This window comes from Rhinichthys klamathensis, unplaced genomic scaffold (genome assembly GCF_029890125.1).
Source record: "Rhinichthys klamathensis goyatoka isolate OS25496 unplaced genomic scaffold, OSU_Roscu_1.1 h1tg000384l_1, whole genome shotgun sequence".
In the NCBI taxonomy this organism is placed as follows: Eukaryota; Metazoa; Chordata; class Actinopteri; order Cypriniformes; family Leuciscidae; genus Rhinichthys; species Rhinichthys klamathensis.
Window position 1 is genome coordinate 400,519 of NW_026606888.1, and position 21,059 is coordinate 421,577.

Consider the following 21,059-nt stretch of genomic DNA (forward strand, 5'->3'; position numbering starts at 1 on the left):
AGCACAACATTAAGGACCAGTATCCACTATCCAAGTTCATTTACTTGTGACCATAGCCAAGTCAAAGTATTTTCTCATTAACTGTAACTCAGCTGTCTGAGATTCCTCAGGCTCCGAGTGGGAATAATAATAATAATAATAATAATAATAATAATATTAGCATTTTAAGTCAGAAGTATATTACTATCGTAATACAACTGTACTGTAAATACATATTTCACAAGTATATTAATTGTTTTAGTTTAGTACAATACAATACAATACAATGTCTTAGGGTGTATTCACACCTGCCTTGTTTGGTATGATTGAATCGAACTCTAGTTCGTTTCCCCCCTTGGTGCGGACCTTTTGGGCAGGTGTGAATACAGCAATCGAACTCGGGTGCGGACCAAACAACCGAACCGAGACCCAGCTGAAGAGGTGGTCTCGGTACGGTTCCAAACGAACTCTGGTACGGTTCGTTTACGGTGTGAACATGAACCGACCCAATTGCAAGAAAGCACTGCGCCTTTGAGTTAACAGGCTTCCGTAGTCGGAGTTGCGTTATGGGAAAGTGATCTGTCGTAGCCTACTACATTACATCTGTTGCGCGTCTTTCTGCGCGTCGTGTGTGCATCATTGGAATGGAATGAATGAATGAGTGTGTGCATCAGGACATTCACATACAGAGCGTTCTCTTTAGTCTAATCGCGCATAGATGCAAAAAAAACATTTGCAGTTCATATAATGTAACGATAGTTACAATACAAGGATGATGCTGCGTTAATTTACGTTAAGCCTTTTTTGCACTTCCTGATTTCCCTACTTGAGAATCCTTGTCCAATGAATAGAGGACCTTAGCACACGTGTGGTTTTGTTTACAAATTTTGGTTCACTTGCAAAAAGAGTAGTGTGAAAGCGAACCGTACCAAAAAAAAAAGAAAGAAATGTTTTATTTGGTCCGGAGCAAAGCAAGTGAACTATCGGACTTTCCTGGTGTGAATACACCCTTAATTTCTTCACTTCCAAGAGTTAAACCCTTGAACTTTTATTTTGGCAGGAAGACCTTAAGTTGCTGACAGCAGGATTACAAATTCTTCTCATTATATATTTAGAGAAATGCTGTAATCATCAGTCCACAAAAATGTTGGAAAGTATGAGCTGTATCGATACTGCAGAAAATGAGTATTGAATCAGTTTCAAATATTCAGAATCTATAGCCTCATAAAATCTATATTTTTGATGACACTAAAGTAATCAGAATTATTTTTTTTTTGCACATGGATACCTAGTTTGCTTGCAGCTTAAACGGTCACCCAAAAACGAAAATTCAATTGTTACTATTGATGACAGGGCCCCATTGACTTGGGGCCCCCCCCCCAGTTTTGGCAGTAAATGGGGCCCCATCAACTACCATATTGTGTTAAGCCGAAGACAGAAATTCATACAGGTTTAGAACAACTTGAGGGTTAAATGATGACACAATCTTTGGGTGAGCTATCCCTTTAATGTCTTAATCAATAGCATGAGTCTGAGGCTGAAACTAATGAATGGTTTTCACCTTGGTCTTTATAAGAAATTCATCTTGTGTTTTGATGTTAATCCCTTCCCATTGTGCACTCTGATGATCAGCACAATAACCCCCTAGTGAATAGACATAATAACTGGTGTGAATGAACAGTGATGAAGAACCTGTCTCATCTTGTCTCACACTCATCTGCTCTGTAGTTTAGATGGTCTTAATAGGGTCAGCCGTCTATAAATAAATAACCTGGAAACCTCCCCTCCCTTTTGCATAATGTGATTTGACTCCATATAAGCTGTTCTATTGATTATGTGCTATTGAGGTCTGCTGTGGACGATTTGGCACAGCTGACCATCCTCTTAATATTGTTTCTGGAATGATTCTGATAAAGTCTAGAAATAATCAGAATTTGAATGCTGTTTGTTTGTGGCACATTATTAAGAGGTTACAGAAACACATGGCCTCTTATGTATGCGGCTGTGCACACATTGGTTCACGCATCATGTGCTTATGTGTGTGCTGAGCCACATGCCGATGTTTCAGCAGACAGGTGACTGCTGCCCACATCTGTGTAAAGGCACTGGCATGCTAACTCAATAAGGGGAGGAGAGCGGTACCCAACTGTGTCTGACCGGCAGACAGCCCTTGTTACGGTCAGAATGCTGTTTGCTAGTAGTAAGGATTCACGATATATCGGCCACCATATCGGTATCTGCCGATATGTATTAATTTTTAATTAATTTTATCTTTATCGGCCCGATAAGAAGATTTGGCTGATCTCTTAGGAGCTGTCTACACGACACCGTTTTCAACTAAAAACGTAAAACTTTTTATGGCCGTTGATTTACACGACAACGACGGTGAGTGCAAGTCTTTGAAAACTGTCTCTGTGTAAACAACAAAAACTCGAATCTCTGAAGACAATGACGTCATGTGTATTACGTGTTCAGTCTATAGTGTTTCATCGCCATCTAACAGCCTGGCAGTGGAATACAGCATTTTTTTTGTCCTTTTCACGGATCCGTGTGAATGGAGATCGTTTTGACAATGGTGTCGTCTGTAAAACTCAAAGGAAAAACTTTTCAGTTTTAAGCATATCGTTGTCGTGTAAACATACCCTTAAAGCAGCACTAAGTAGGAATTCCGTTTTTTGTCAAACAGCGACCCCTAGAGTCGCTGTGGAGTACTTGTACTGTCGTGAATAGCACTCACGCAGAGATGGCTCGCACTCACGGCCGGATCCCCTCCCCCTGCACACCGGTACCTGTTCAGTAGGATGGACGCTGTAACAAGTGGAAATAAGGTATGGCCCCTTTAAGAGCTGCGCGCGCCCAACACCACATGTATACGGCGCCGGGTTATTTCTGTTTGATGCTCATTTTATCAGATCTGTTTTTTGCCGTAAAGCAATTCGTTACCTCGCGAGACCTGATATCACACGATACTTCCTAACACTGAGGCCGACGGCCCGCCGGCCCAAAGTTGCAAGGGTGGTTTTGCGGCTCACAGGCACCAGGGGGGTGCGAGACGACCACCATTCAACACGAAAACAGTAATATAAACATTACAATGACTCCAAAGCTGTTCGGTTAAGGTAAAAAAGTTACTTAGTTCACCTTTAAAGCTGATAAATAATGGATTTTTTCCTTCAGCTGAGACACTTCAGATGCAACACTGTTCACCATGATTGTTTTGAATTGCTTGAAATATATATATTTTTTTTTATTATTATTATTTTTTGGTAAGGAAAGTTGGCCATAGGAGTGTAAAATTAATTTTACAATTTACACTGGTTCAAACAAGGCTACTGTACTTTTTTGTTGTTGAAGTGCTTGGGACATGGCTTTTAATGGTGAGACTTTTGTTTTTGCTGCTTTGGTCTGGTTCACTTATAGTTCTGTTATACAATTACCATAGGAAAATAATATAGTAAAGAAAAAAGAAAAATATTAATTATCGAATTTTATTATTATAACATATGAGTAGATTATATAATAATAACAAAAATTATTATTGTTATTATATAATAATAATAATGATTATTATTATTATTATTATTAATAATTATTATATACAACAATTATTATATACAATGCATACAATTGTATAAGTCATTTTTATGTGAATGCAATATAAGTCACCTTTTTATTACTACTGCTATTACTAAATTAATCTAATCATAATTATTGGGCAGAGGCAATTTACAAAACTAGCTAATGATATCTATTTAAAATGAATTGTCTCAATTATGCATGCACAAAACACATTAAAAAAATCAAGAGCAACAATTGTAACTAGTTGTAAGCGTTATGAATATTGTTCATCCTTAAATCAGGCCTTGAGAACAGGCTTAACAAACTCAGGATTTGCCTCGGAGCAGTGATGTCATGTGAACTGGGCTGAGCGAACAGTAGCCTGTGTCTTCATTGTTTTGCGTAGCGTGAGACGGAGAGAGAGCTCACAAGAGAGGAAGGCAACTGCATCATTATTGTTAACTTAAACCGAGGGAGATGAAATATCACTCCAAAGTGGGTTTGTTGGGGGTTGAGGGCTAGTTTTTATATCTGATATGCATGGCATGACCAATAAAACTAATCTCCACTATCAGAAAATAAACAATGATTTAGAGCTGATAAGCATAAAAATTCTCTCATGCATGTCTAGTTCAAGTCTTGTGCTTCTGACTGGATTTAGCCCTGTATGTATTAGTGTGTCAGGATGTTTGCTGTCTCTTGTCACTTTCCCTCCACCATCACTGCTTTCTCTCAAACTCATTTTTTCCCTCATTCCTTCTGAGTCACAAGCCTGGCGAGAAAACTGCAGAGAGAATAGTCCTGTGTTCCTCCACTGTTTCAGGACGTCTGCAGGAACTCGATGTTCTCACAGTCGCACCCTCCACAGCTTAAGCATAAGGGTACAGTACAACTAGCACTACTGCAGGAAAAAGGTGTGTGTGTGTGTGTAAGTAGAAAAAAAATATCCCTGTCTCTGTTGTCTGGGTGAAACAATAGCAAAACTGTTACATTCACCTTTAGGGCTGTTAGTTACTGACGTGTGCCAAACAATCTCTATTATTTAATAAATGATGAGCCACTCGATAAGCTGTCGCTGCATCTTGCATTCATTTACAACATCCTCCTCCTCCTGACTTCCCCTTTTTGGTGACCTTATGTTATGTAAAAGCTCTGCCTCTCCCAGATGTGTAACTGAGGTGGATGTCTGATGCTTTGTTGATGTTGACCACACCTGAAAATGATGGAATAAAAGGACGTAGATGGAAGACTGTTTATAACAGAGTTGTTATACTGAGGGGAGGACTTATGTTATGTGAGAGTGACAAAGAATCATGGAGCAAGGCTGGAAAACTGAACAGGACATGGTTTAAACAAGTCGATTTTATAAATGTGTTTTTTTTTTAAGTTGATCTATATTGGTTGACTTTGACTATACTGATCTATATTGAATTTTATTTAGTTATAAATATTAAATAATGTTATTTAAAAATAATTTTGCATGCTCGTTTCCTCTATTTTTACATTCTGATTTCCTTCTCAGTCATTGAATGCTCAATTCAAATGAAAGTGTAACTTTGTAACAATACAAAGAGGTTGAAAATTGGCAATGTCGGTAGTATATGTAAATGAAGTTAATGAACAATGTTTACTCATTCTCCATGTTACCTGGGCCAAGAAATTTACATTTATTAACTTTTGGCTTTCGTGAAAACTACAGATTATACTTTTGCATTTTTGTATCCCTGCACAGGGACAGCTGGATCAACAGAGGGTTATTAACAGAACAGTTATTGTAAGGGTAGGGTGATCACTGAAAATTGTATTGAGCTATGTATATTCTTCAAAGAGCGTTGTGGTAAAAATGGAATACTATAGCAACAGCTTTCTTACCTGTACACGACAGTGTTTCACTTCAGGCAGAACTGACAGAACGGCAGTTTCTCTCAGTTTTTTCCCTTCCATTTGGCCTAAAACACCGTGTTTGTGGTCATCCAGTTTGAAGTGTTGATTATAAACATGGAGGTTTTTCAGATTTTTTGTTGCGGCGTTCTCTCCATGATTACGATTCTTTGTAGCCTTTAGTCACTGCCTTCACTGGAAACCAAAAGTAACTCGCTCCCGCTAAACTTTTCTCTTTAAATTCTTGCACCCAGGAGCAATACAAGTCGACACCATTTTGACTGAAAGTTTGCTAAGAAGTATTTCCTACTAAAGCAAGGCAGTATTTGACTCTGGTAAGCAAATCCATAGTAGATTGGTGGGAGTGGCCTTGGACGGCAACATGCCCAGTGCATTATGGGTGGTGAAGTTTTTCTACCTATTTTGCGAAAGGGAAGACAAACGCCTTTTTTTCTGTTTTCTCCTGTCGGGTAGCTCTCAGAATTTTTTTTCTTCTTTTTTTTTTCTTCGCTTTTCTAGTTTCTGCTGTGTAGGAAACCAAGTTTTATTGAAAGTGGTAAAGTACCCCTTTAATCTTTCAAAACAGTTATAATTTTATAACACTGTTAAATGTAATCTGGCAAATTTTAAACTGAATAGTATAAAATACAAAATAGTATAACATTTTTATATTGACCATTTATTGGTAATAATTATCATCTGTATTAGCCAGAATTGTAATATACTGTAGATTGATCCCTATTTATAACATTATGAACCACAGTGATATAAAATTACTCATAGCTAGATATGAGAATTCTCTCATACTGCCCACTCCTAGCATTTGAAGTGTTTAACAACTAAAAACAAGTCTGCTAGTAATGAATGAATCCTTGACTGTTACACACAGTTTAGGGTCCGTTCTGTGTTTGCTTTGCAATCCTATGCAGGCTAGGCTTGAATCATGTAGCTTAGCTCTTGTGTAGTGTATTACATAGACGATAAGAGCAGGACACTTATAATATTTGTTTTCCTCATGACAAGGATTAACGTCTGGAACACAGCATGTTTTAGCAGGTATGAACTACAGCAAATCCACGCCTGGAAAATGTCAATATTGATATAGAGATGAGCAGCTCTGATGAGTCTTGGTTTGTACATCAGCGCTGAAAGTGGTGAAATGTTTAGGAGACATGATGGCGAAGCCTCATCTGTTTGACATAACACTCTTACATAACAATAATTATGTTGTTTTTTATCTCTTTTCGCTGATGAGGCGTTTCGTATAGCCCCCTTTATAAACAACTAATTCTCTATTGCATGTTAGAGTTTTGTTTAAGTTTATTGACAAAGGGTTGAGAGTAAATCTGTATCTAGATTATCTTAATTCTTCCTTATTTGAACTTCTTTATCAGACCTTCTTGTTGTTCTGAGATGTTTGCCAAACTTTTGCATTGGCATAATAGTTGGTTTTACCACTCTTTCAGTAATTGCATAATATAATTTGCCCTGCATGAGCTGTTCTTGCAGCTCAATTGTATTAGGTAGGTTTAATCGATTGCTTGTTGGCTGTTGGGTCATGACAGTCTCCCGATGTGAACCCAGCTTCAGTGATTCCCAGGCTGATTTTTAGTTGACTCACGAGTACATCCGCTTCTGTTGCATGAACCTCATATTGAACTTGTACAAAACACTAGCCCAGTCAATCAACTCCTTGATGGCTCATGTGATAACAGAGGGCCTCTTTGTGTCCACAGAAACAGTCAGGCACACGGTGGGTAACAGCATGGGTTCATATTTATCTGGAAATTTGATTCACTGAAAGGTGTTATTTTCACTGACCATGAGGCTCAAATTAAAAATTGTTGCTATTTTTTAGAAACGTTGTATATAATTTGTCAGAATATGGTTTAATATGAATGAATGAATGAATATTTGTAAATTATGAAATGTCCTTAACACTAATAATATTAACAGTATAATATATTTTTTATATAATGTCAGAGTATCTTTAAATAAATAAATAAATATCAAATACATTATTTAATATTTTAACAATTATTATATTTTTTATATTTCTTCATGAGACAAATTTACAACAAAATATAAATTGCTGATAAGGGATAATACATATTGTTGCTATTTAAATATTTTTTTATAAAGCGTCAAATGAAAATATTCTTATTGTTTTAAATGCAATTAATTTATTAATAATAATTCATCAATTGACATTCATTAGCATAAATGATTGTATATAATTATATATACAATTATAATAATAAAAATAAGAATATATAATAATAAATAATTATTTCTAAAAATAATTTGCAAAAAATAAAAATTGTTGCTCTTTTTTTATACAATTTTTAATTATTATATTTAAATACAATTAATTTCTGAATAATAATTCATTAATTTATTAATAATAATTCATCAATTGACATTCATTAGCATAAAATAATTGTATATAATTATATATAAAATTACAATAATAATAAAAATAAAAATATATAATAATAAATAATAATTATTTCTAAAAATAATTTGCAAAAAATAAAAATTGTTGCTCTTTTTTTATACAATTTTTAATTATTATATTTAAATACAATTAATTTATGAATAATGAATTGGGTCATTGACATTCATTAGCATAAATCCTATAATGTATCTTGACAAGACAGATTTACAACAGATGACTAAATGCAGCACTAGCCTGCATTGCCAAGCCGTATTTGAGCCAAGTATCCAGCGTTTGTCACATCTGAACATCTGAATTCCCCCTCCATTAAACCATGCAGGCCTCTGAGAGTCATAAGACTGTAATGAGGCTCATCCAAGAGGCTCTTTCTCTTGAGCTAGCTTCTGATGCCTTTTATCAGTGTCGGGATATGGTTTGTAAAATAAAGTTTTATGTCATAGCACGTGCTGCTTCTGATGTCATGCCTTTACGGTTATTTATTCAGTAATGCTTGATGAATGTGACTGTGTGTTACAGATCATAGAGTCTCTGGGTATAATGATCTACAAGGCTTTGGATTACGGGCTGAAGGAGCATGAGGAGCGAGAACTCAGCCCTCCTCTGGAGCAGCTCATCGACCTCATGACCAACATGGCAGACACAGAAACAGACTGTCCTGATGAGGGATACGAGGCAACGGAAGAAGAGGACGAGGGAGAGGAAGAACCGGCAGAAGTCTCAAACATTCGTGGCTACCGTGACATCATTTCTGTAAGTATTGATAGATCATTATACATCGGGTTATAATCAAAATTTTATCATTTTATTAACTCTTTCCCTGCCATTGACGGAATTTTCCGTAGTTTATGACTCAACACTTGGAATTTTGGACACTCTGGAGATTATCACGTGAAACAAACAATACCCAATCAGAAAGCGAGTTGACAGAATACTCGTCTCCAGCTTGCGCTGTAATATGCAAAGTCCATGTTCACACCGTCTCCCCGACTTCACCTAAACATTTTCCTTTCCCCCCCCTGTGAATCTTTGGTAAAAAAGCAGTCCATACACTATAAGCGCCATTTCTTCTAGCCGGTCGTCCGCCATGTTTGTTTACTTTAAAGTCACGTTTGATGCGAGGGATTTTGCGAGATTTCCTGTGTTCAGAGGCGGGACTCTGGTTGTTTGTGAATGGAATCTGTAAGTGTGTGTTGTGCTTTCCTGGTCAGATTGATGCACTCCACACACATTAGAGGAACAAAATGGTTAAATCTATGATTTCTTATCGTCATGTTTGTGGTCTCTCACATTTGAAAAATTTTTTAGTGTGGCCCCAAGCTTAAGCAGCATATAAATCAAAACTGCCTAATGTTACAGAATAAAAGTCAGTCAGTACCATGAAAAGCTACTGACTGTGAAGCATAGGAGGTGTTGATGGACTCGATCTACCCCATCTATGTTTCGATCATCATTTTGAATCTGAATCCGATCTGGGCGAAGCATTTGACGCTATTTTCTCAGCTTTTTGTTCAAAATGTTTTTATGAAACTCACCCACATTCAAGTGTTGATAAAAAAAAGAATACACGAGGCTAGAGTAAAATGTCGTTTGAGTAAAATGTTTTGTCGTTGATAAATAAAAAATTATAGCGCTGACTGACAAGATAAAAAAAAAGTTAAAATCTTATTGAAATATAGATTTTTAATTAAATATAATGTGTACGATATAATCCATATAGAATTTTTATACATTTTTACATAAATAAAAAAAGTCCAGTTTTCTCCCTTTGTGGGTCCTGGGAAGCAAGATCTTGGATTGATCTATTCTCTCTTAAGATCTGTGAATGTTATTTACTGAGAGATACTCTCTCCGCTGATATTCATTATGCTACTCCCTCAGGCCCACTCCACTTACATATTACCCTGAGACTCCATAAAGGCCTTTAGTCACTTATCAGCAGTTATTTAAAATCATATTTATCAATACGCTAATGTAGAAAATCTTTACGAGCTGTGTAAAGAAAGAATACGACCAGAATGTGTGCGCGCAGATACTAGCTTTAGCATGAGTTAACATCGTAATAAGCAGTACCTTTAACTTGCTCGCCATGAAAATACATATGGAAAGATAAACCACATGCATCAAACTACAACATGCATCTGGTAATGGTCAGTGTGGGTCACAGTACGTTCTGCATTATTCTGCAGGACCTTTTCAGGACAAGTTAGATAATCTCTGTCCTTTCATGCCTTCCTTTCTGTCTCTGAGGACAGAAACGAACCGTGACATTAGATTTCTTCAAGCTGACTGACTGTATTTATACTCTGCCTGGTGAAACCTTTTAAATTCTTTAATTAGACAGTGAAAGGTTTACAAAAAAGATAAAGATAGTGTACTACCGTTGAGACATGCCTCTTTTATTTTATCGGCCCATTCGCTTGGAATGGGAAAGTTTAAGAACTTTGTGGAGCATTCGTTTAACATCCTCTGCCTTCAACTCTTATTTCGCTTCGTATCTTCCTCCTGTCAAGTCTAGCAGGTTTCCCCCCCTAGGTTGTATTCACTTTCCCTTGGCGTAGTCAGTATTCTCGTCAAGCGTGATTCCTCAGCAAGACACGTCATGGAGATAGTGAATCTACGCTGTGTAAGACATTCCTCAAGAGGGCAGAGCTCAAGGAAGGTGTGGGGAAAAATGTCATTAAGCCGGTTGGAGGTGTCTTTGGTCGGAGTAATTGTATATTTAAAATGCGTGTCATGCTCAAACTATTATACCTGGGACACTGAACTTTAAACGGGCCTGTGTTTTTCAGCTGCTAGGCATGCAAGCTTTGGGTTTGGCTCTCAGCTATGTGCCAAATCATAATGTGTAATGCAAGAATTAACTTATTAGACCGATTCAGATGATGATTTTCTTAAAGTCTGTGAAAGATGCAAGGATTAACTTCTCAGACAGAGATGGAGGAGACATGCATTGACCTTAAAATGCACTTCTCTCCTCTAAAAACCCTGTGAACTATTTTAGGAAAGAGACTTCTTGACAAACAGAGCAATTAGTAAAGATTTGTAGTCGTAATGTAACCAATTTGCTTGTGAATGGGGCAAAGCAGTGGAATGTTTGGGAGCATTGTTGTGTATAGTATATTTATAGCAACATTCAAATGGGAAATAATAAAAATAAAAAATTACATTTACCCTGTCATTGCTTGTTTGGTCTCAGTCTAAGGGACAACAACGTTTCAACATCTGGTCATATGATGGTTGCCCAAACAAATGGTACTCTAGACTAGCGCAGGGTTTCCTAAACTGGGGTTCATAAACCCCAACTGCACGGGGTTTGTGAGTAGATGAAAAACTAATAATGAATTAAATCCTAAAAATGTAACATTTAAATAAATAGATACTTTTAAAATAATTGAAATCTAAATAAAACATTTGAAATATTGCTAATAAAATAATAATAATATTAAAAAATGGAAATAACTTTTTTTCAGAATTCCTGGTCTCATGCTGTAATTTTAGTCTCACTGTTTTCTCCTCTCCAGCTCTGCACGTCTCACCTCCCCAGCCCAACGGATGCTCCCAACCACTACCAGGCTGTATGTCGAGCCCTGTACGCAGAGACCAAGGAGCTACGCACCTTCTTGGAGAAGATCAAGTGTGCCAAAGAGGTAAAGACCCTCATATTGACTCTCATGTCTACACACTTATTTATGGCACAACTGCCAATAGTGGGCACACACACACACACACACACACACACACATATTATCAGGGTTGTGTTCTCAGTTCTGTGTCATTTATGCAAAAAAAACAAATGAAACGGTCAGCGTCTTACAACAATATTGGTATGATTGGGTGAAAATCAGATGTATATTTACATTGCTGAAAGCCTCATGAGGCTGTTGTGTTTATCAAATAGAATAGAGTGAGTGGGCTGACAGCACAAGTGACTAATAAACAGGCCGTGGACTGTGAAGGTGGATTGAAACCAACAATGCTTTAGTGCATTTTTACCTAACTCATTGCCATACGCTTTTTTAATCAGGGTTTAATACTGTAAATCTTGTACCAATGTTTTCCTAAAGGGCTTTCAGTATTCTCAGACATTTACATATAGATTATCTACACAGATCTGGTATTTCTGTTCAATATTTAATGAAATTCTTCTATAATCCACCACAGTAAAGCTGACAAAATTTAGAGAGAGATTGTAAAGTATTGGATATGTAATTATTTAGGTATTTACTTAATTTTTTTAACCATTTGATTATTATAAATATGTTCTTATTTACCTTTTACCTTTATATATTTGATTTTACGTGCCTCATCATTATTATATTATTATATCTCAAATATTTTCAGAGCCATTTTTAAAAATAAAGCAAGACTTTAGTATGGCAAGCTCTTTAGCGTTGCTTTGAAAGTTAAGCCAATTATTATTGATATAACTGTCAACAAAGTGTTCCAGTGATTTATTAACAAACATTATTATGAAGTGTTATACTTCTATGACATGGTTTTATTTAGATGCTATTAACTCTTAAAAACAATATTTGCATATACTGTAGCATGGCCCTCATTCCATTCATTGGCTAAATGAAAGAGGGACTAAATGTTACATTCAAGTCATGCAGAAACTTTTGAAGAGATTCGCTCTAATCTTTCATCGGTTATGAACATCTTTACCTGTCAATACTTGACATTTCATTAATAAACAGCATACACTGCACTATTATGACTGCACTATGGTATCCATCCATCCATCCGTCCATTTATCCATAAACACATCCATCCATCCATACATACATAATTACATACATGCATACATACACATATGTATCCATACATACATGCATGCATCCATACATTCACCAATACATACACCCATAGATACATACACGTTGTTTATGCATCCATACATGCATACATGCATGCAATATGGACAAAAGTATTGGGACACCTGACCATTGCACCAACAGGGACTGTGATAAAATCGCATTCTAAATACATAGACATTATTATGGAGTTGGTCCCCCCGTTGCAGCTATAACCGCTACCACTCTTCTGGGAAGGCTTCCCACTTGGAGTGCTTCTGTGGGAAATTTTGCCCATTCATCCCATTGAGCATTTGTGAGATCAGGCATTGATGTTGGAGGAGAAGGACTGACCCGTAATCTCCATTCCAGTTCATCCCAAAGGCTGGGACACATATCTCACAGCCTGTGCTGCTGTCTGTCCCTATATTATCTTTATTTGTTCTACTTCAGTCATGGCTGTAAAGTTCTTTATTAAGTTTATGCATTTTTTTTTTTTAATGTGGAGGTCTCTTATTGATTTAAATCTGTGACCGTGAAGGAGGAAGTGCATCTCTGTCTCAATCTCTCCTGTCCTACAGTGAGCACACACTCTTTGCTCTCTGCATAACCAGCTCTTTCTGAGTCTGCCAGCCTCAATGACTAGACTGTGCTCACTGAAGCCTGTACATGGTCCGGATCAGTCTCTGCTTTGTCTCTGACACTCTGAGGCATTCTTTCAATTCATAATATGATTTTAGAGTTCAATTGAATTGTAATTGTGTTTTAGCTTCTTGATCCCAGTGTTCCAGTTATGTATTTTTAGATTTTGAGGGATCTTTTTTGCATATTCATAATCAATAAGAAAATTAAAATCTTGCCCTACATGCATTAATGGGTAGTGTGTGTGTATATGTATATATATAAAGTATACACTACCCATTACTACACACATACATATATAATGTGTGCATTTCATTTTATTACTAAGGCTCGTAAGAAGCAGTTTTAAGGGGATAGCTGTTTGATCTCCCTAGTCAGACAGGCATGTTCAGCCCATTTTTGTGTAATGTGTTGTTTGTTTAAACTGTCACATGCAATCAAATGGCATGTGAACTTGTAACATGAGCCTTATCCATCTGAATGTGTTCTTTCGCTCAAAGGCATTAGTTTGCATTAACCTGCTTGCTATAGCTCCTAATCCTCTAGCACCAAGTGGCACTGGGTGGAGGTCACATGCTGGTGGGTCGTGGCCTCGTGGGTGAAACAGGAGCAGTTATCATGGGTCTAGAGCAGGGCTGCTCAATCCTAAACCCGAATTTAGTCCTATCTCTAGTCAAACACACCTTAAACCGCTAATCCAGGAACAATTTCACATGCTATCTGTCCTAAATAGTATGCAAGATTAGAATGAGTGCATCATTGAACTTTTAATTTACTGTGGTTCCTGTATGGTTTAATGTTTCTAGTGGATTTTCAAAGCGACTCTATTCCCATTTCACACAACCTTTGCAGAAAGAGTTTGTGGTGATTTTCTGTCTTTTTTTCCCATTGTCAAAAATGTCAGTTTTTCAATGTATGAACCTAAAAGTAAAGTAGTAATGAATTAAGCTAAATGTTATAGATGTTACTTACACTGAACAAATTTGGCGTGGAAACAATTTTCACTTGGTAGTTGCAAGTAAATTTCACAAATCATTACAAAGAAAAGAACAAGTAACACATTGAATAAAACATGACATTTTAAAGTAGAAAGAATGAAATAGTATTTTCTTGTAATATGTACTCCAGTAATCTTTATTTATTAACTACACAAAACAAGCCAATTTATAGTGTGCAACAGCTTATCAAGATTGAATTTTTATGACGGTCGTCTTTTTGCATGTTTAACATTTGCTAGTGAAAAGTTCATGCACACACCTACTCAATCTTAATAGTTCTGATTTTCACATGTTAAATAATAGTGAAGTCATCAAAAAAGTGTGAAATAACATTGACAAATTGCACATTGATTGTGAGTAATAGAAGTATGAGAATTTCTTTGCAGCCCAGATCAATTGCTCAGCTGAATATTACTGGGAGGTGTGTTAGTTAGATGAAGTTTTGAACTGAATGCTGCACCATAGTAGATTTTTAGAAGCTGGATTGAATGAGCTCCCCTGCTTTAGAGGAGAAGATGAGTGAAGAGAGCGAGTGGAAAGGGGCAGAAAAAGGCAGAATCTGCTGTGTGGTTCTTTTGATTTTAGCTAGATTGACAGAAATAGTCTCGCTCTGATGATTCAGAGCTTTTTTTTTCTCTGTGTCTGTTTCTTTTTCTTTCTTATGCATCAATGAATTCCTCCTTTTTAGATTGTGTTTTGTGATGCAGCACAGTTGTGTTTGATTTAAGAGATCAGACTCTGGTGATTTTGCAGTCTTTCCCCCTCCTCAAAGTAGAAGTGTGTGTCCCCTCTGGGCTTTACCCAAAGGAATTTAATAAGCAATCCAGGCGGCAGCAAAAGAATGATTTACTGTTCTGACCATAAGCCTGGTTTATATCATTTGAAGGCTATGCCAGAAAAAAAATCCTAATTTAATTATACACATTTTAATTTGTCTTGTGATGGTAAATCTCATTTATTTTGTTGTGAATGTCAAACCACTCAAACTCAAAACAAACAGGTTGAGAGCATATTCTGAGCTAAAGTCTACTAAACACGTTTTTATAGTTTTTGTCGTTGGTTGCAGGTGGCACAGCCATTACCACCATCATTGATGCTGTTGTCCCAACTTCAACCCTGTGTGGAAATGACCTTTTGCCAGTGTAGTGTAGACTAGTTAAAGACTAGATTTAGCTGCATATTGATCATGCTACAATATTGATGAATTAATATTGTCCTACTTACTTGGACTGTCTGTCACATGAGAACAAATCGATTTACAAACAAGCCAGACCCACAATGGTTAAAGCGACATTGACTTTTTCTTATTTTAACACCAGACTGAGGACAATCTAGGCCATCTGTTACACCAATTCTGAATACATTTTATTGAATATTTCCTGGGATTTCTAGTACATTGTACATATATACAATATGCAGTGTTGTGTGTTTGTATATATACAATATCTCACAAAAGTGAGTACACCCCTCACATTTCAGCAAACATTTTAGTATATCTTCTCAAGGGACAATACTATAGAAATGAAACTTGGATATATATATTTTAGAGTGGCCAATGTGCTGCTTGTATAGCAGTTTATATTTACTGTCCTCTGAAAATAACTCAACACACAGCCATTATTGTCAAAATAGTTGGCAACAAAAGTGAGTACACCCTAAGTGAACATGTCAACTGTGTCCAAAGTGTCAATATTTTGTGTGAGCACTGAGCACCATTGTTATCTAGCACTGCCTTAACCTCCTAGGCATGGAGTTCACCAGAGCTGCACAGGTTGTCGCTGGGATCCTCTTCCACTCCATAATGACATCACGGAGCTGTTGGATAATAGTCACATGGCGCTTCTCCACCTTCCGCTTGAGGATGCCCCACAGGTGCTCAATAGGGTTCAGGTCTGGAGACATACTTGGCCACTCCATCACCTTCAGCTTCCTCAGCAAGGCAGTTGTCATCTTGGCTATGTGTTTGTGGTCGTTATCATGCCGTTCGGCCCAGTTTCTGAAGGCAGGGCATCATGTTCTGCTTAAGTTTGTCACAGTACAAGTTGGAATCCATGTTTCCCTCAATGAAGCGCAGCTCCCCAGCACCAGCCGCACTCATGCAGCCCCATACCATGATGCTACTACCACCATGCTTGACTGTAGGCAAGACACAATTTTCTTGGTACTCCTCACCAGGGCGTCGTCACACATGCTGGACACCATCTGAGCCAAACAAGTTTATCTTAGTCTCATCAGACCACAGGACATGGTTCCAGTAATTCATGCTCTTGGACAGGTTGCTTTCAGAAAACCTTCAGCCAGCTTCAGAAGAGGCTTCCTTCTGGGATGACGGCCATGCAAACCGACTTGTTGCAGTGTCCGGTGTATGGTCTGAGCACTGACAAGCTGAACTTCCGCTTCTGCGACCTCTAAAGCAATGCTGGCAGCACTCATGCGTCTGTTTTTTTAAGCCAGCTTCTGCACCTGACGCACAGCACGAGGACTCAACTTATCTGATTGACCCTTGCGAGACCTGTTCCAAGTGGAACCAGTCTTGAAAAACCTCTGTGTGATCATGGCCACTGTACTGTATCTCAGTTTCAGGGTGTTACCAATATTCTTATAGCCTAGGCCATCTTTGTGGAGAGCAACCATTCTACTTCTCAAATGCATTTCTACATAGGAAAATGTTTTTATAAATAAAATTGTATATATTTTATATATATTTTTTTTTTTTTCAGTTTTGAGAATTATATATGTCTATGGACCCCTTGCAGGATCTTCACAGCCCTCTTCTGAAACCTGTGGAATATGTCTTAAAATCTTTTTCTGTCTTTTTTTTCTTTCTCAGAATTTGCGAAAGATGGAAGGAGAAACACAGGAGCCCGTCAAAGACCTGAATGAGTTGCAAAATGCTGACTGGGTAAGAGCAATACCACAAGCCAAAATAATGGTGCTGAATGCATTCAGACTGGGCTCTGTTAAGAGTGCACTTTAGTTCAGGATGTGTTTTTCCACAGGCACAGTTTTGGGTGCAGGTAATGAGGGACCTAAGACATGGTGTGAAGCTGAAGAAGGTCCAGGAGCGTCTATATAACCCTCTACCCTTCGAGTACCAGCTCACGCCTTATGAGATGCTCATGGATGACATCCGCTCGCAACGCTACAAACTTCGCAAGGTCATGGTTAGTGTGGACATGTATAGATAAATATAGGAATTGATAAATCCTGAATTGGGTTGCATGACTGAATACTGACTGTTTTCAGAGCATATCTTGTGATTTCAGCATCTTTTTAAACTTTTTTTCTCCATGAACAAACAAGCATGAGTCACTTTTTCTTTTTTACCAACATTAGTCAGTCAGTTCAATTCACTTTTATTGCTGTTTGTTACAGAGATCATAAACCAAAACAATGTTTACTTTGCTTATCAGAATTCAAGCAGGCTTATTTCTGAAGCTGCAGGGTAAAAAAAAAGAAGTTTTATAGCGTTGAACTGGATCAAGTGAATGCCACTGAAAACAGTATATCAAGATGGCTGGAGGTTATTGTGTAGAAATAATTGTGTAGAGAGCTGCCACGTCAGAGTCAACACCTTGCATGATAGGCCAATTTAAACCTAGTGAGGTAATGGGTCAAATTTTTATCCAACAAGCCTCCAGTTATTAATGCAGAGACAATAGCACATAGCTGTCACTAATAATATTTTAATGCATTCTTCAGACAGGACACTTGTTTGAAACGTGTCCAGTGCATTCTTTTCTGACTCATTGCAAATGACACAGACTTTGGGTTTTAGTTTACTGACAACATGTGCTTATTGTAAAGAGCCTGTCTGACCTTTGATCCCTGCTGTGCCTTCTTTTTACTGTAGGTCAATGGTGACATTCCTCCGAGGTTAAAGAAGAGTGCCCATGAGGTCATACTGGAGTTCATTCGATCCAGGCCTCCACTGAATCCTGTAAGCATTAAAGCACACAAAAATACACTTACTTTGGTCATTTGTGAGCTGGAGTATCTTTATAATTAAACAAATCTATTTATACAAATTATACACCTATTACCACAAACCTTTCAACCATTGATCCCTTGTGTGTTTGGATGTGCTTTAAGGCTTCTGCTCGTAAGCTTAAGCCTCATCCTCAAATACCTCCAAGTCTTCATGAACGTATCCTGGAAGAGATCAAGTCGGAGAGAAAGCTGAGGCCTGTCTCACCCGACATGCTCCGTAGAAGTCGACTCGGTTAGTGCACTTCCACGCACTTCATCACATCATTGATGCATATGACTAAAAACATAAGCTGGACTACATATACTAATAAAAAAAACACTGCCATTTTTAATTCTGCCATTATATACAATACCAGTCAAACATCTGGGGACATCTACTCTTTCTTTATTTTTTTATTTTTCAGATTTAAAAAAATAAAATAAAAATAATAATCATTAGATGATAATTCAAATGTAGGCACAGTTTCTAAAGATTTAAGCATAATCAAAAGGTTTTTAAGATCATGGGGAATATTTTAATCAAGTGTGTCCACATTTTTGACTGCTAGTGTTCATCATTTATCAGTGCACCATTTCTCCATGTTTATCGTTCTGTGCACAAATATTTTTCCAAATACCTTCTATTCATATGCTATATACAATATCTATTTTACATAGCATTGTATTTACATTAAAACCTTGCTTCATGCTGTTAACCTAAATATCAAGTATTTCAGTCATGTGGAGGGAGGTGAGTACTGTATGTGTCGATGTGATAGAGATTGACCTCAGGTCTTGACAGACAGCAGTACAGATGTGTGACAGTGTGCCATTCTCATGCATGGCTGCTCGTGTTATACTGAACCATTGCAGTTTTCAATTGTCTCTAACAGTGTTTGTAGTAAAGCCCTGTGTCTCTAACTCTTGTGCTGCCCATTTAATTTACAGCTGTAAATCTCTAATATTTCTCTCACCTTGAATTGATACTGTAGGTTTTTAAAATGTATTTATTCACTTTGTTACACAAGATTAGATTCATGTAACATACTGTACATCAGCTCCATTGATATTTACAAGGTTATATAGAGGGTACGTAATCCTAATAGTGTATTTGCCCTGAGATTTGCTCTGTAGAATTCAATAGTTAAAGATTGTAAGGTTTTAAGTTGAATGTGCGCATATACATAAAGGCCTTTAGGCTCTTTGTGTGGATGATTGTACAGTTACACAAGCACAAATCTGCCAATCATTATATCAGACTGATCCATGTTGGATAAATGTCTCAAGATTTAAGTCGCTTGCAGCAGACTTAATAAAGCTTAAAGTTTGCATGCCATGGACGTATTTTCAGTTTGTGTGGTGAAAAGAGTATTGTTTTCTCCATCTGCCTAAAGAGACAAAGTTCAGAGTCTACAGTCTATATAAACCTTTAAAACTTAAAGGAGATTATCATCATAATATCTACTGTATGTTTTGTGAATAGTTGGACTGTACTTCAGTATTTCACATTTTAAATTTAAGGTTAAATAGTGGTTGCCCGGTGCAAAATTGTGATAAAAAAAAAACTTAAAACACACTTGATCTTAAATCGTTTTAAGAAGTTGATTGTATGCCACTGGTTGTGTGAATGTGCTATCCATTATATGTTGTCAGAAAGCTTCATCAGTCCTCAGTTTCGTAATGTGAATCATAGCTTTGTCAGTTTTACTTGCATAGTGGTTGTCTGGTATAAAATTGTAAAAAATAACATGGATTCTTTCTTGATCCTAAAAGAAATTACATGTTATTTGACTGCTCAGTTGTAGAATTGTGTTCCTGTTTATTAACAGATTTACAGAAAAGCATCCTTTATATCTGACATTGAATGCATAACATTTAATGCCTTGTTTTAACCCATGGCTTTATTTATCTTCTCCTCCCTCTCTTTTCATCCATAACCTCTGCCTCTCTCTCACAGTAATGCGCCCACTTAGCATGTCTGTCAGTTTTGACTCATCAGGTAAAGACTTCACTGTGGCTTTACCGCTGTTAGCTCACTGACCCTGCTTCTGTGGTTGTGCCTGACCTCCTCGGTCACCCCTACCCTCATGTCACGCTCCTCCGCTGGTGGGGTCGTGGCATTGATCCTGATAGTCCTCAGAGGAGGAAGAGGACAAGGCAGTGCCTTCAGTCTAAAGGAAATCCTTCTTACATTATCAAAATTGATAGAAGTCTGTTTAGACCAGGATCGCATTCTGGAAAGGCTGGAATACACTACACAGCTTTTGCCCCTATTTGCAGTCTGGACAAGTTGATGCTTGATAGTTGTTGACAAATGTCAGAGTCAGTCTGCAGATTTTGGTCAGTTGGAGTTTTTTAATGTTTTGAGACAATTTTAGAACACATTGTTTTCATTTGTCATGCATTTCCTAGCAATAAGGCACGTTTCTGTGCGGAACGACTTGAAAGTCTGGTAGTGTGTGATCCTCAGTCATTTACACTGTGACGCGACAAAGCGGCCATTGCAAATCCATTTGTTTTTCTTGTCAGAAATAGCGTGAGCACTTGAAGTTGTGGCATCAGTTTACTGTCGGTAATTTTTGTCGCGTCATGCCGCATCCAGTGTAGACAGCATCACTGATTATAATGGGTTGGGTTCTATGTGCTTTTGTCACGTCGTGTCACGCCGTGGTATGGTTCTTGTAAGTGTGAATTAGCTTAATGTAATGCAAGACAAATTTCAGACTTTGTCTGACAATAAAGTTATATATCATATAATATTTCTGGTGTATACACGGTGTT

The 21,059-nt window shown here is 37.3% G+C and overlaps 1 protein-coding gene across 8 annotated transcripts in view; it reads left to right on the top strand.

Annotated features, from left to right (window-relative positions):
• The window catches only part of spire1a (spire-type actin nucleation factor 1a), a 44,671-nt gene that overhangs the window by 13,644 nt on the left and 9,968 nt on the right, over positions 1 to 21,059 (top strand). For 4 of the 8 annotated variants that reach the window (XM_056233901.1, XM_056233903.1, XM_056233902.1 and 1 more), the window contains exons 3-9: positions 8,393 to 8,626; positions 11,398 to 11,523; positions 17,140 to 17,211; positions 17,309 to 17,473; positions 18,163 to 18,249; positions 18,402 to 18,531; positions 20,236 to 20,277. In XM_056233901.1, the coding sequence (XP_056089876.1) occupies positions 8,393 to 8,626; positions 11,398 to 11,523; positions 17,140 to 17,211; positions 17,309 to 17,473; positions 18,163 to 18,249; positions 18,402 to 18,531; positions 20,236 to 20,277 (856 nt within the window). The remainder of the gene's footprint in view (positions 1 to 8,392; positions 8,627 to 11,397; positions 11,524 to 17,139; positions 17,212 to 17,308; positions 17,474 to 18,162; positions 18,250 to 18,401; positions 18,532 to 20,235; positions 20,278 to 21,059) is intronic. The other 4 variants (XM_056233904.1, XM_056233906.1, XM_056233907.1 and 1 more) reach the window with 1 other exon arrangement.